Here is a 16,057-nt window from a genome sequence, read left to right on the forward strand (position 1 = left end):
AGCAACGGTCAATAGAAAGATGTCACCAGGGCCTGCAATCTACTCCAAACATGAAAGGCAACCCAAATCCTGCACCCTGTGCCAATTACATCCATGGGGCAAATCTGCACATGCTCCTCTTATTTTTACTGCTTTGTATCATTTTTTCCCCTGTTCTTGCTAATCATGGGATCAGAGAAAGGTACTAAATACACTCCCCCATCCCCCAAGCTCCTGGATATCTGGTACAGTCACCTCCCAGGTTGTTGCCCAACCTCCTAGGCTATGTGGACAGTCACATAAGGACTAGAACCTTGCTACAGAAAATAGGCTCAACATTCCCAGGAAGTGGACTTCTACACCCAGTCCTGTGTACAGCATCTGTATATAAATGCCCCTCCATCAGCATCCAGCTGTATCCAAGCAGTGGCTGGAGAGAGAGAGGTCCTTGCTTGGCAGGGGGTGGGAGGGGAGAACACGTGCTTGGCAGGCAGGAGGCCTCCGATTCAATCCCCGACAGTCTCTCCTGCTTTCCAAAACAAGGATTAGGGAGCAAAGAGTGAGGAAGACGTTTCTCTAGAGCAGCGATTTTCAACCTTTTTCAACTCATGGCACACTTACAAGGTGCTAAAATGGTCAAGGCACACCATCAGTGTTTTGACCACTGATTAGGCACACCATGCTGCTGGCAGGGGGCTCACATTCCCCAATTGCCCTACTAATAAATGACCCTCCCCAAATTCCTGTGGCATACCTGCAGACCATCTGCGGCACACCAGTGTGCCATGGCACAATGGTTGAAAATGGCTGCTTTAGAGGCCTGAGGCTCTAAATAGCAGCTTGGAAAGCAGGCACAGCACCACCTACTGGACACTGTGGGGCAGTATATTGTCCAGGAGGCAAATGACACAGTCTCAGGCCTCTACTTTATCCTCCCTGACCTGTGGAGGTGTCTTGCCTCCCTCCCTCCCTCCTCTTCCTCTCCCTGTCTTCCAAAGAGCAAGACCTGCCTCCATGAGCTTCCTCATCTGCATGGATTCCACCACGCCAGGGGTCTCATGCACACGTGCAAAGGAAACAGCCCCAGCATTCCATTCCCTGCTACAAAGTGTTGGACTTTCACTACCCACAGATTTTGAAGTCCCATGTTTGAGCCATCAAAGCGAGTGCTTTTTATCTGCTACTTTTCTATTGCTAGTGAGGAGCAGCCGAAAAAAGGCTCTTCCGCCATTTGATTCTGCCGAATTGGTACCCCGAGATCACTCTCACCAACCCCACACGGTGTCAGCAATCCTGAGCGTGATGGAGCTGTGGCCTGAGTCCACCGCAAAAGCCTGCTTTGGGGGATTTTCCTCCAAGAAACTGTCACGTTCAGGGAGGTGCCTCTTGCAGCCATCGGGCCTGGGCGGATCATGCCTTACCTGCGTAACGGATGCTCTTGCCAAACAGAGCCGTCCACAGGTAAGGGACGGTGCTGATCTCTGTCCCGTGCGCCAGCATGTTCAGTGCCGCAATGCGCCCTGCAGAGTGGGGTGAAAACAGTTGCGCTAAGTGCTGTGAGAACATGAGAGTCAATTGGAGCAACTGCATGGTCTGCATTAGCACAATTTGATACGAAGAAGTGCTAAGTTAGATCCATTTGGTCCCTGAACTCACATGGACATAAACACACATTTTGATTGTTTTCTATTCTACTCTAGAGTTATAAAGTCAGTAACACAGACTTATTTATATCTCTAAGATTCTGCAGACCTTGTGAATCTGGGGCCATGCCAAAAAATGTTTCCAGTTGGGCCCCACAGCTCCCTGCACAGGCCAGCTCTCCATTTTTCAAAACAGCCAGGCAGTCACTGTGGGAAGGGTACAGGGTGAGGGTTTCCTTCTTGCTTATCCCCCCTTCCAAGGTCTGCTGCCTCTGCAGGTGGAGCTTCCTTCCATCTCGCTGTCGCAGCTCCTTGCTCAAACGAGACCCAACGTTTTGGCACAAGTGCCAAGGGTTGCAGCCCCATTTGTCCCAAGTCAATGGACACAGCTGTGGCTAGCAGCCCACCAGATGCGTCAGGGGGCACACAAGACCTGCGTCCCGGTGCCAGTCTCTTGCACCTGGCATTCTGAGGAAGCCTACTTCTGAAACCAAGAGGTGCATATACTCGTCACGGCCAACCTGTGGTGGCCTTTTCCTCCAGAAATCTGTCCAATTCCCTTCTAAAGGCATCCAGGCCTTCAGGTGCCACCACCACATCCAATGGCAAGGAGAATCATGCCCCCCCTCAGGCACCTTCTTTCCAGACTGAAGAGCCCCTCGGACACCATAGCTTTTCCTCGCAAGGGAGGTGCCCCAGCCTAGGGATCGTTTTGGCTGCTGCCTTCTGCTCCTTCCCCAGTTCTCGTTCCAGCCTGGGATGAAGGGCCACTCACCCTGCATGTGGGCCATCTGCCAGTGAGGAATGTTCACCTTCTTGTTATTCCGCAGAGCCAGTGGGAAAGCCACAGCATCGCCAGCCGCAAAAACTCCCGGGACGTTGGTCTGCATCATCTGAAAGAAAGGGGAGAGACCCCGTGGATGGAGGACACACGGCAGCAAGATGCACACACCTGCACGAAGTACGGTCATGGAAGGGAAGTTGTGGGGCAGGCAGTAGCTTTCAGAGGCACACCTGCTCCCAAACCCAGAGGGGAATCAAAGTTTGGTGGGTTCTGGGAGACGGGGCCTCATCGGTGGTAGCACCACATCTCTGGAACTCTCACTGGAGACCCTCAAGGCTCCCTCTTTGCTTGCCACTAGACAGTGTCAAAGGCAACATTTTTAGTTTGCAAAGTTTTTGGATTCATCCATTGTTTTGCTGAAGACTCTGGTTTCTATGCTGCCATTTTAAAAATGCATTTTAATGAATTTCTGTGATTGTTGCAGTTTAATTATATTTTGTTGTCTACATTTTTGTTAGCCACCCCCCCCCCCATGTCCATTCTGAAGAGGAGCAAGAGAAAGGCCATTTCTGGAAATAAATAAAGACCTCTCGCTTTCCCCACCCACCAACAGGTGTAGCAAGTGAGACCGGAAGAGTCCAGGGGCTCATTGATTCCAGGTCTTGCCCACCATTTCTCCATTCAAGCAAAGGCGTCATACCTGGGATGACACCTCCAGACAGGTGAGTACTGGAAGGAACTGGGGTGTTGGATTTATGGCTCCTTTTGGAGACAGTTTTGCAAAGAAACTGTCATGATGCTTAAGGCTGAGTTGTCCATGGAGCCAAATTAAGGAGGATGCCTTTGGCAGAGGGTAGGCAGGGAGTGCCCATGTCCATCTGCCTGCTCACCTCCTCCTCCCACTGGAGGAACAGAGAGGGCTGTCTCCTAGGCATTCCTCTCATCCACACTCTCTCTTCCTTTCTGAATCCAGGGAGTGAGAGCTGGAGGCAGGACAGCTGGTGTGGAGGAGGGGGGCTTTTGGGCCACTCCTCAGGCCCTAGGAGGATTTGGGTTAGCCCCAACTACACTGGCCAATATTTTCTGGCGGGATATTGGAAAATTGGAATATTGGAAAATATTGGAATATTTTCTGGCAGGATAATTTCCAATATTTTCTGGACTTTCAGAAGGCGTTCAACACGGTCCCTCACCAAAGGCTACTGAAAAAACTCCACAGTCAGGGAATTAGAGGGCAGGTTCTCTCCTGGACTGAGACCTGGTTGGAGGCCAGGAAGCAGAGAGTGGGTGTCAATGGGCAATTTTCACAATGGAGAGAGGTGAAAAGCGGTGTGCCCCAAGGATCTGTCCTGGGACCGGTGCTTTTCAACCTCTTCATAAATGACCTGGAGACAGGGGTGAGCAGTGAGGTGGCTAAGTTTGCAGATGACACCAAACTTTTCCGAGCGGTGAAGACCAGACGTGATTGTGAGGTGCTCCAGAAGGATCTCTCCAGACTGGCAGAATGGGCAGCAAAATGGCAGGTGCGTTTCAATGTCAGTAAGTGTAAAGTCATGCACATTGGGGCAAAAAAATCAAAACTTTAGATATAGGCTGATGGGTTCTGAGCTGTCTGTGACAGATCAGGAGAGAGATCTTGGGGTGGTGGTGGACAGGTCGATGAAAGTGTCGACCCGATGTGCGGCGGCAGTGAAGAAGGCCAATTCTATGCTTGGGATCATTAGAAAAGATATTGAGAACAAAACAGCTAATATAATGCCATTGTACAAAGCAATGGTAAGGCTACACCTGGAGTATTGTGTCCAGTTCCGGTAGCCGCATCTTAAAAAGGACATAGTGGAAATGGAAAAGGTGCAAAAGAGAGCGACTAAGATGATTACTGGGCTGGGGCACCTTCCTTATGAGGAAAGGCTATGGCATTTGGGCCTCTTTAGCCTAGAAAAGAGGCGCCTGAGGGGGGACATGATTGAGACATACCAAATTACTCATGGGAAGGATAAAGTGGATAGAGAGATGCTCGTTACACTCTCACATAACACCAGAACCAGGGGACATCCACTAAAATTGAGTGTTGGGAGAGTTAGGACAGACAAAAGAAAATATTTCTTTACTCAGTGTGCGGTCGGTCTGTGGAACTCCTTGCTGCAGGATGTGGTGACGGCATCTGGCCTGGATGCCTTTAAAGGGGGATTGGACAAGTTTCCATTACGGGTTACAAGCCATGATGTGCATGTGCAACCTCCTGATTTTAGAAATGGGCTATGTCAGGATGCCAGATGCAAGGGAGGGCACCAGGATGAGGTCTCTTGTTACCTGGGGTGTTCCCTGGGGCATTTGGTGGGCCGCTGTGAGATACAGGAAGCTGGACTAGATGGGCCTATGGCCTGATCCAGTGGGGCTGTTCTTATGTATGTTCTTATGACTCTTCTGGATACCTGTAGTGCATCAAAGTTTTCTGCGTGCCTACAATTCATAAATGAACTGGGTCTAGTTCTGGGACTAGTATGTTCCAGGAGCCCCATTCTGGAATTATTCTGTGAATAGTGAAATCCTTGGGGGGAGGGGGGGCTGCTGGCAAACCAGAAGTGCCTTTAAAACCCATTTTTGCCCTACCCACAGGTGAACACATTTGGTCCCTGTTGTGTATATGCAAAGCCAGAAATGGCTTAAGAAGCCTCTGGGAGGCCTTCTGAGGTGCGGGAAGTTCTGTGAGGCCCTCCAGCCGAGGTTCAGCACCTGCGGATTCTGAAATTTGTGGATAGCGAGCCTGCGGATTAGGAGCACCCCCTGTACACAATGTTTGCCTTTCTAGTCACTTAATTTTATTTTCACCCTTGCTGTAAGCTCTCCTTGCTGTTTCCTTTCCTTCGCTCTCTGTTGAAAGGTGCCGTCTTTCTTAATCCCCCTTTTTGTGCATAATAATTCCTATGACGGTTATGATAAGTGAGCACTGTCTCTTTTTGGTCTTGTGTCTGGCATTGGACTTATGCCGGTGACACCGCCTGTGTCGGCTCGGGGCAGCCTCCCTTCTCCGGATCCCCAGTGGTTCGCCAAAATGGCCTGCCACTGCATTGGTGCCCGCAGCAACAAGGAAGTTTCTCCCCCCAATGCTGCTGCACACACCATCAAGACAAGTCCTGCCAGGGGGTGGATAGAGGAAGCTGGGGCAGCCAGGCGGGGCAAAGGGGTTCTGAGTGTGAGGGGTGGGGTCTGGGAAGGAGGCGGCAGGAGGACATGAGGCTGCTGGAGTTGGGTTCCAAAGGGCCACAGGGGCCTGCAGCCTGCCCGCCTCGCAGTCTGGCCACCCCTCTGTCCAGGGACAGACCCTGCAGAGACTACTGGAGGAGGAAGATGAGTGCAGCAGCTCCTTCCCTATAAGCCCTTCTGAGGCCTCGCCAGACTCTGCCCAGCGAGGGCTCAGTCACCTTCCTGCAATGCTCACAGCTGGGAGGAGGGACCCACTCCGCCAGCACGACCCCTGAAGTAAGAGCCCCAGTTCAAACCATGCGCGGCCACTGCTAGATATTGTCTAATTGATCTCTGTGAAATATTTCTGCCTTGCATCTTTGAACCCTAAAGGGAGCCCCAGAACAGCCATTCATGCGGATGTTTGTTCTTTTTTTGCAACCCAAACCCCCTGGGACTGTCATCTGACTCATCTTCATCAACTCATCTCCCGCACCTAGTTTGGGCTTCTGGTGCCACCCTCCTGGGTCTGCTTCATCCAGGCCCTGAGCAGCCTCAGACCTGCTTTGCATTGTGTACCTTCCGCCAGATCTTGCCCCGCTTGTGCCCAGTTTTGTGCCAGCTCTCTTGCCCTTCACAGCACTGGTGATCCCGGTCTGTCCACCACCCCCACACTTGTGTCCTGCTCCAACTTCCCACCCTACCGTTTGCCAAACTTACTTTGTTCACCACAATGAAACCCTTGGAATCCACACTGATACTGCTCTGCTTCAAGAAGCCGGTTGCTGGAGTGGCCCCTGCACAGAAGGTGAAGGACACACACCCGGTCAGCAGGAAGGGCAGGCTCCCTAAAGCCCTACAGATGCTAGGCACGCTGAGCCACCGGGCAAGACAGGACAACCCAGGCAATGAGTTGGGGGAGATGTCCTCTAAGCCCATCCAGGTGGGAGAAAAAATCATACCATAAAGGGTTCCCCTGGTACATATAAACATGCATGCATAGGCTACGGTCATGTGCGGCCTTGCTGCTGCTGCTGCTGCTGCTATTGATGTACTGAGTGTGAATCTGGCTCTTGATGTATGGTGAGAAGAACAAGTGGGTACCTGAGAGGCTGACGAGGCCAGGAGAAAAATATATGGTGTGCACAGATTCAGGCTACATGACAATAATGTTCGTGCATGTTTTGTGGCCAGAGGTACATGCCACAAGTCTCTGTGAGCCAGAACCCTTCCTGGATGAGCCCAAAGGCCTGCCTAGTCCGGCTCCCTCTGTTCAGGACAGGGCAGGACAGAGGGCTGAGCCATAGGAAAGTGTGGAGGCCTGCAGGGCTCTGAAGGTGAAAGTGGGAAGTTTGCATTGGATGCAGGAGCGGACAGGGACCTGGTGGAGGGATCCAAGGGGGGTCATTGCAGTGAGTGAGGTGGAGGTCTTGAGCAGCAAAGTCACAGCTAGAATGAGGAGGCTGAGCCTGGGCATATCAGCCAGGAGGGTTTTTTTATCCGGCACTCTAGGCACGGGGCAACCAGGGCGTGAAGCGGAGTTGTTGCAGAGCGGGCCGAAAGGGCTGTGCTTTCACTTTACCGTAAAAGGAGAAGGGACTGGACTTGGCGACAGACTGAATGTGGGCAGGAAGGGCAGAGAAGACTGAAGGGAGAAACCAAGACTGGGTGCCTCTTCTCTGGGGGGGGGGGCTAGTGAGGGTGCAAGGAGAAGGAGGTCAGTCTCGGACAGACCGAGCTGGAGAAAACAAGGAAGCTCCCAGCAGACTGCTTGAGAGGCAGGACTGGACAGAGGGAGAAGGCTCCAGGGAGCTAAGTCAAGTGGTGTATTGTCAGTGCAAAAAGGGGACTTGTCAGCCATGGATTTGATGTGTTCACTCAGGAACAGGAGCAAGGACAGAAGCCAGAGGGGCCCTGATGGAGAGCAAAGAGAGGGAGAGCAGGAACACTGACAGGCAGGAAGAGACCCTGCAAAGGGCAGAATCATGGAGGCTGAAAACGTGAAGGGAGCCCAGCCGGAGGGACTGACTGTAGTGGAAGCCCCAGAGAGGCAGAGAGCGCAGGGGCCTTTCCACAGGCCATGAATCATGGGATTGATCCATTGTGTGGGGCATGAAGAAGGCCTCACCTTCCCGGGCACATCGGCTTCGCCGGGAGTCCCTGAGCTCTGGTGCTTTGGTGCCACGGACAGCACAGCTACTCACCTATGCCCACCACACAGACGTCGGCACGGAGCACCTTCCCGCTCTTCAGCACAACCTCCTTCAGCTTGAAGGGAACAACAGGGAAAAAATAAGGAAAAGAGCAAGCAGCACCCCGTCCATTTGATGTACTTCTGGTTTTTCCTATCCAGATGTGAAACTTACAATTATTCCTGTTGGAAGCTCGTTCTGTTTACGGTACGTCTGCCCAGTTCTCCACCCTGTCGAGATCATCCTGGACCCTGTTCCTGTCCTCTGGAGTGTCTCCAGCGTCTCAGCCTCTACAGCCCTTTATGCTTCTTAAGGGCATCGCAAGGAGCCCTATCCGAGAGCGCGTGCAGAGCCTTGGGCAGCCCCAGAGTGTAGGCACATGCACAGAGTGGTGAGCACCAAGGAGATGACACACGTACGGTGCCCTTGTGGAACCCTGGAAGAAGTCCTGGGGAGCGCCGGGCCCCTCGGAGCACACTTGGAGAAATGCTGCTCTACAGTGTCCGTTCCCTCTTCCCAGTTTGGTGTGGCCTGCAAATTTGATGAGCATCTTCTCTGCTCCCTCATTCAAGTCATTGGGCCTGAGCACAGCACTGAGGCACCCCACTTGTCACTTCCTCCAGGTCGATGAGGAGCCTTTGACAAGCACTCTCTGAGCATGGTTTGCAACCACTCACGGATCCACTCAGCAGCAGCATAACTCCACATTCCACCAGCTTGAGCACCCCCAGGTATCCAAGGAGGGGGGTAACCTTGTCAAAAGTCTTACTGAAACCCAGACCCATCCAGCCCTCCATCTCCCCAACTGGTTGTTCTTTTGTATCACCACCATGTACAACTAACTCTGCACAACACTTTCCCATCAGCCAGCCCAGCGAGTGCAACTTCTTCTCCAGGGGTGTTGAACTTTTTAATGTGCTCAGACCCCAGCTCCAAGCCAAGTCCCACAACCTCTCTGGACCATGCAACTGTGCCCAGACACCAGCACGCCACACACTCCACCTTGCCCTCCTGTTCCCGCAGCTCCGAGACCTCCGTCTGCATGTAGAATTTCACCCGGTTGTTTTCAAACATCTGCACAAAAGCAGGAAAGGCTTGGTTGGAATCTGCCCAAGAGTGTCCAAGGCCTGCTCAGTTAATATACAAGCCACACAGCTCCTGCCCTGCTGCCCCCTTACCCTTTCAACCCCCTGGGAGTTTGCCTCATGGCTAAAGTCATTACCTTCAGAATGGCACGCCCGACTTTCTCCCCAAAGAACTTCTGGAAAGGGACTTCTTCCAGCTCCACCACAGAGACAGAATGGGCCTTCTCTGCAAGATAAGCTGCCACCTCCATCCCTGGAAACAAGAACCACAGAAAGAGACTCTTGGCCTGAGGAACTCCAGGCCACTTGAAGGACTGAAAACAGGCACATGGGGCTTAGTGCCATAGCCAAACTCACAGGCAGGTTTTAAGTCTGTGAAGGGAGGCTATGGGGTAGTGGAAGGAAAGGCAGATTTGTCCATGGGCCCCAACCCACTGGGAAAATCTCCTGCGCACATCCCACCACGTGCTTCTACAGCTCTTGTATACTTATAAAGGGCTTCCCTGCTAATTAATCAGGAGCACAATCCACTGGGAAGTTCTCCTGCACAAGCCTTATTGAGAGCCAGCATGGAGCTGAGGCTGGAGTGCTGCTGTCGGACCAGTCATGGAGCCAAACATCATCTCTCAGCCTAACTGACCTCACAGGGCTGTTGTGTGGATAAACAGCAGGAGTGGAGCTACATACACCATCCTGAGTTCCTCAGAGGAGGAAAGTATGGCATATCCATGTGAAAATGGATCCACATACAAGCTTTTGTGCTCCTGCACGTCTCCCATTCATTCCAATGGGGCTTGTTCCAATGGACTGTTCTAAACAGGTTGGTTCTGCCTGCCTGCCACTCTGCTTAATGGTGTCCAAAATACTTCCACTAAAGCAACCACCTCACTCTTTGGCTTACAGAAGGGGCAACTCCCACTCACCCCACACCAAAGTCGCAGATGGCCATACAGCCATCTATCTGCTGAGTCTTTGCAGTCAGTGAAGGGAACGCCAGGGAATACACCAACGCATTGGTTGGTGTATTTTGGACACCATTAAGCAGAGTGCCAGGCAAGGCAGAGCCAACCTATTTAGAACAGTCCATTGGAACAAGCCCCATATCAGCCTCCCTGGAAGCGACAGTCAGTGAGCCCTGCACTCAGGCTGCCTCGGGTGTGACTGTGGGACCAGGGCCTTCTCTATGGTGGCCCTACAGTTGTGAAACTCTTGTCTCCAGAGAGGCTTGCCAGCCGCTACCCTCACTGCCTCCTCCCCTCTGGCCACTTTAAAGGGGCTGTTAACACAACTGTTTCATGAGGTTTTTTTAAAAAGATAGTTCTGGTTTTCATAGATTTTCACTGTGGAGAGTGGTGGGCCGGAAGGAGCCCTCAGGAGGCCCTCTGGCGCAAGCATTTCTCCTCGGCAGAAATGCTCACCTAGGAAGGAGGCTCCCACCACAACCGCATTCTTGCTCGTGGCCAGCTTCACCACTCGGTTGGCGTCGTCCACCGTCCGGATGTTAAACACGTTCTCCACTTCTTTCCCTTTGCAGCTCAGAGTTTTGGGCCTGGAAGGACACAATATAACATAAGAACATAAGAACAGCCCCACTGGATCAGGCCATAGGCCCATCTAGTCCAGCTTCCTGTATCTCACAGCGGCCCACCAAATGCCCCAGGGAGCACACCAGATAACAAGAGACCTGCAAGGCCTCCTGGGAATTGTAGTTAAGAACATAAGAACAGTCCCACTGGATCAGGCCATAGGCCCATCTAGCCCAGCTTCCTGCATCTCACAGCGGCCCACAAAATGCCCCAGGGAGCACACCTGATAACAAGAGACCTGCAAGGCCTCCTGGGAATTGTAGTTAAGAACATAAGAACAGTCCCACTGGATCAGGCCAGAGGCCCATCTAGTCCAGCTTCCTGTATCTCACAGCGGCCCACCAAATGCCCAGGGAGCACACCAGATAACAAGAGACCTCATCCTGGTGCCCTCCCTTGCATCTGGCATTCTGACATAACCCATTTCTAAAATCAGGAGGTTGCGCATACACATCATGGCTTGTACCCCGTAATGGATTTTTCCTCCAGAAACTTGTCCAATCCCCTTTTAAAGGCGTCCAGGCCAGACGCCATCACCACATCCTGTGGCAAGGAGTTCCACAGACTGGCCACACGCTGAGTAAAGAAATATTTTCTTTTGTCTGTTCTAACTCTCCCAACACTCAATTTTAGTGGATGTCCCCTGATTCTGGTGTTATGTGAGAGTGTAAAGAGCATCTCCCTATCCACTCTGTCCATCCCCTGCATAATTTTGTATGTCTCAATCATGTCCCCCCTCAGGCGTCTCTTTTCTAGGCTCAAGAGGCACAAAGGCTGGTGGAGGCCGGAGCTACACAAAGGCATCCAGAGAAATTTCTGAAAATCTGCAGTTCTAACTTTTGCAATTGGGATAGTGGTGTGAAAACGTCCCTCCCATCTCCAACAATGCGCATGAAATATAGATTATAAAACTTTATCAATAAGCAGTCTATGCATACAACTCTAAAAAAGCTTTCAGGTGTCCAAAAATATGTCCCTACGTAGTTGTCTTCTAGAAGCCATTTGTTCAAATGTTGATAATGCTAAAAGGTCCAGAGAAGAGGAGTGGGGACACACCCCTATCTCTCCAGTGCTTCCGAACAAGTCTTTTAGCTACAGTAAGGGCACAAAAAAACCTGCTTCCATGATCCTGCAGACAGTGTCCACGAAACAAGGAGATAAAAGAATTTAAGCCCTACAGATGTTGATGTTGGCACCAGACAACCTCTTCCCAAAAGGAGTGTATCATTCTGCATGTTGGTGTCAAACTGTAACCTGTACAGTTTATTCTGCGTCAGCCACCTTACGCATTTGACAGACAGGAAGATGGGATAAAAAGAATGATCACAAATCTATAAAACTTGATCTCAACCCTTGGCATGTAGCTGAACGTAGAAATTTGAAACGTGGCTGCTTTGACTGAATTAGTCAACATCAAATGTCACCTATCAAATGGCAAGAAATCAATTGTGTCTGGGACCGACTGCTCATGTGTGCTGGAAAAACATTAAGTAGGACCTGCACAATTTATTTCCAATCTAAAGAAGACTCTTTTGAATCCAACCGTGAAGGCTGCACCCAATTCTGAATTCTGCCCTGGGATGAAATCACAGATTTGCACAGCCCAAAACAGTTTCTGTTTTGCAGACAAGTAGCCCGACTTCTCAAAGAAAAAAAGGCAGTTCCTGTTTGAACCCAGGCCTCCCTGGCTCTAGGTCAGCAGTGAAGCCACCAGGCTAGACGGGCGACATTATACTCACCAAAGGCATTTGTAGAACCACAATCAAATCACACCAACCTCTTCCACAATAAAGTGCAACCACAGAAATGCAGAAGTATTTCTGAAGTACAGCTTGTGGGAACATGGTCTGGCCAGAAGGCAGGCACAAATATGGCACCATCACTTGCCCACACCCCCAAAGTCCCAATTTTTTGGAACAAGTGTGACCCAAGTCATCTTCAGAGATGTTTCCTGGGGGTGAAACGGAGGGCAGGCCCCCCCACCCCACCTGCCACTTACGTGCTCCCAGTGGCCAGCAGCAGCTTGTTGTACTCCATCTTGAACCCGTCCTTGAAGACAGCCGTCTTGCTCTTGACATCCACAGCCACAACCTGCAATGAGGTTGGGGGGTCACGAAGGGAACATTGGAAAGGACCACTTGAGTCTTGCTTGCTTGCTCTCGCTTTCTCAATACAGGCAGCAGAGCGCTGATGGTAGAGACAGTGGCTGGGATGCCAATGGGTGAGGGGAGGTTTTTGGAGGCCCCGGGCCAGCCTTGGCTGTGAATGAGTCCTGGCTGCCATTTTGTTTGCAGTTATTTGATCTTCTTTGTGACAAAAGGGTTTTTAATTTTTTTTTAAGCTGCCTCAAGGGCAAAAGGTGGTCGATACACACTTAAGGGAAACAAGTTGGGAAACATAATTCTTAAAGTTCCAGGACCACTGTGAGGGTCCCCCCAGACTCGCCCATGGCTCTGGCCCCCAGAACTCCCTCCCAGGCAGAAATCTACCTGCATCTCTGTCAGGACCTCGATGTCGTGCGTGCGGAAAAACTCTTTCGGACGCAGAGCAATCTGGTCAGGGTGGGTGTCCATAGACTGAAAAGAGAAGCCATGTTTGTCGTGAAGACTGCCGTTTTTTTCTGCAGAGGCTCCCATCAGAGCAAGGTGATATAGTGGTGTGGTGTTATTCATGGGGGCTGCTGGGGGAGGGGAACGGCAGTCACACCTCATCAGCCTACGGCAACCAGAAGAAGCATGACCACTCCAGGTGAATTGAGCCCCCCTACCCTGGAAAGCCAGCCCAAATCCCTCTTCTCTTTTTCAGCCACCAGAACTGGGCACAGAAATAGAGGGGTGCATTGGAGACAGCACCAATTCTAACCTAGTTATCTGTCATTCTTGAGGGTATGTGCTGAGGAAGAAATGAAATTGGCTGCTCTCCAGTGGCTGACTCCACTCCCCGTCCATGACCAGTGAGGCACATGGAAATCCATAAAGATGAATAATTCAGCTTTGCTTCAAAAGCAGCAGAGGAGAGGGCTCCGCTCTGCACTCCACTCAATGGGACAACCCCCATTGGAAAGTCAGCCTGGTGTCCTTGACCCCTGGCTTCCAAAAAGTAGGAAATGGGACATAGGCTACAAACCTTACTGAGCTTGGGCCGGTCGTAGGGCAAGTGCCTATCCATGGTGCACATCACAATCCTGTCAGAGAAGCCTTCTTGCCGCAACGTTTCAGCGCACACCAGTCCTGCGGGACCTGCAAGGGAAGCAATGCCTGTGAAAGCCCCGTGGCTTTCACAATCATGCTAAATCCAACACTGGGCAGCCTTGTACCAGCTCAGCAGTTGAGGCCTTCCCCAAAGAACTGTCGCCTGAAGAGTGGGCCAGGAGGAGCTCAGCCTGCAGACTCTAAACCGAAGGAACCAAAATCCTTGACCATCCATGGGGCAAACCCCTGTGAAATGGCAGACACAGTGGGGTCCTTTAAAGTGCCTGTAACCATGATGTCTAATTATGGGGGCAGCTGGCTTTTCTGTGAAGTGGGAAACTGTTCAGAAGCAAAGAACGCATTATGGTAGAAAATGGAGACCTCCATGCATTTGAGTTCTAATGACTCGTCTAAAGACTAAGCAACAGTTACCCTGCACATGCCCAATCTCATCTGATCTCGGAAGCTAAGCAGGGTCAGGCCTGGTTAGTACTTGGATGGGAGACTGCCTGGGAATGCCAGGTGCTGTAGGCTTCTACCATAGTCTTTCGAGACTGAAGGTTGCCAACCATCTCCCTATACTGAACACTATCTCCCAATCTTGTCTGATCTCAGAAGCTAAGCAGGGTCAGGCCTGGTTAGTACTTGGATGGGAGACTGCCTGGGAATGCCGGGTGCTGTAGGCTTCTACCATAGTCTTTCGAGACTGAAGGTTGCCAACCATCTCCCTATACTGAACACTATCTCCCAATCTTGTCTGATCTCGGAAGCTAAGCAGGGTCAGGCCTGGTTAGTACTTGGATGGGAGACTGCCTGGGAATACCGGGTGCTGTAGGCTTATACCATAGTCTTTCGAGACTGAAGGTTGCCAACCAACCAACCAAGACTCGGCACCATTTTGTTGTCTGTTAGTGAACTGAAATAGAAGCATGCTAGAGAGGTCGCTTCCTGCTAGCTGGAAAACCTATGCAGCCAAAGTCAACAACAGCCTTATAGAGGGTCTGGAGATTGTGTGGGTTGTGGAGAAAACGGGCAGAGGTCATTTCTCTCTCTCTCTGTCTCTCTCTGTCTCTCTCTCTCTACTTAAGGTTAGAACTTGGGGGTTACTCCATGAAATTGACTGTAATGTGATTTAATTGACTGAATGGCGTGCATTGATTGATTCCAGACAGAGAAAAGAAATTAGTTCTTCACAGGGCACACATTAACTTGCGGAACTCACTGCCACAAGCCTTCAGCTGATGCCTTCAAGAGATTAGAGCGATTCCCAGAGGAGAGTTTGACCACCCTAATTAGTCTTCATGATGAAATGGAATCTCTGAGGACCAGGTGCTCAAGCAGGCATGAAGGGCCAGGTTTGTCTGGAGGCTGTCTGCAGGCTTCCCAGAACCACCCAGCTGGCCAGAACGATGCGCCAGGCTAGTCTTTGGGCTGTTCCACCACTTTTACAAAAAGCCACCCTGCAGGTCGGCCAGGTGGACCGCTGACCTTCTTGGGTCCAGGGCTGAGGAGAAACACAGTAGAATGCTGGGTCTCCATCTCCCTAGCAAAGCCCCATGTGGGCCCACCCCCTCCGCATCCCCTGCTCCTATTGCCTTCTCAGCATCCATCAGACACTTACCTGCCCCTATGATGAGAACATTTGTGCTGCTGATGCTGTAGTTGCTCAGGGAGATACATTTGGCCATCACCTTGGTCCGCCGCTGTGTCTGGAGCGCCTGGGGTACCATGAACGAGAGCCTGTCAACCTTCACTCACAGCCTGTCTTGCAGGTCTCCTCTCAAGACTGCCTGGCACTTGAGGCAAAAGGGTCAGGTGGGAGTCCAGGCCGTCTCCCATCAACAACGCAAGCAACCCAAATGCACCATATGCCTTTGCTGTCTGGCAGGAGTCACCCCACCCTCCAGCCACAAGACTGCCAAAAGGGTAGGTGCGTCTCTCTACCCTTCCCATCCTTTCTAGCATCTCACGTGCCTTTGCTCCACCACGTTTATTGACGCAGTGTTCCTTTGAGTGCCAGTTTCCTGCTAAGGGCCTGCAGTGCAAAAAGCCCAAGCGTTCCCCCCTCCAAGATCCTTCTTTGGGGTGAAGATAAATGTTGTGGGTTTAGAGCAACAAGGGCAGTTTAAAAATACCCTCAGCATGCTCAATGCAAAGATACATTTCTATCAGTCAATGCAAGCTTAAAAAAAAAAAAATTTCCACAAGTCTCCAGCATGATCCGTTTGAACAAAGTTTCTGTGGCTGCCTGGGCACCTGTTGGCTAGTGCCAGTACCGTCACCAACACACCTTTCTTCTTCCAATTCCCACTCCAAAATCCTTGGAGCAGTTCTGAACGTATGCTGTTTTGTTGTTGCTGTTGTTGTTTTAGAATCCCTGATCTGGAGCAACTCAAATGCAGAGTTGCCCT

At 51.3% G+C, this 16,057-nt stretch overlaps 1 protein-coding gene across 1 annotated transcript in view; it reads right to left on the reverse strand.

Moving 5' to 3' along the window:
* AIFM3 (apoptosis inducing factor mitochondria associated 3) overlaps positions 1 to 16,057 on the reverse strand; it is a 39,473-nt gene that overhangs the window by 5,672 nt on the left and 17,744 nt on the right. The window contains exons 6-16 of the mRNA XM_066609885.1: positions 15,268 to 15,364; positions 13,582 to 13,694; positions 12,945 to 13,031; positions 12,455 to 12,546; positions 10,288 to 10,418; positions 9,007 to 9,122; positions 8,787 to 8,858; positions 7,797 to 7,860; positions 6,313 to 6,389; positions 2,398 to 2,515; positions 1,401 to 1,499 (exon numbers count right to left, since the gene is read on the reverse strand). Coding sequence (XP_066465982.1) covers positions 1,401 to 1,499; positions 2,398 to 2,515; positions 6,313 to 6,389; positions 7,797 to 7,860; positions 8,787 to 8,858; positions 9,007 to 9,122; positions 10,288 to 10,418; positions 12,455 to 12,546; positions 12,945 to 13,031; positions 13,582 to 13,694; positions 15,268 to 15,364 — 1,066 coding nt within the window. The remainder of the gene's footprint in view (positions 1 to 1,400; positions 1,500 to 2,397; positions 2,516 to 6,312; positions 6,390 to 7,796; positions 7,861 to 8,786; positions 8,859 to 9,006; positions 9,123 to 10,287; positions 10,419 to 12,454; positions 12,547 to 12,944; positions 13,032 to 13,581; positions 13,695 to 15,267; positions 15,365 to 16,057) is intronic.

This window comes from Tiliqua scincoides, chromosome 14 (assembly GCF_035046505.1).
Source record: "Tiliqua scincoides isolate rTilSci1 chromosome 14, rTilSci1.hap2, whole genome shotgun sequence".
NCBI classification, from domain to species: Eukaryota; Metazoa; Chordata; class Lepidosauria; order Squamata; family Scincidae; genus Tiliqua; species Tiliqua scincoides.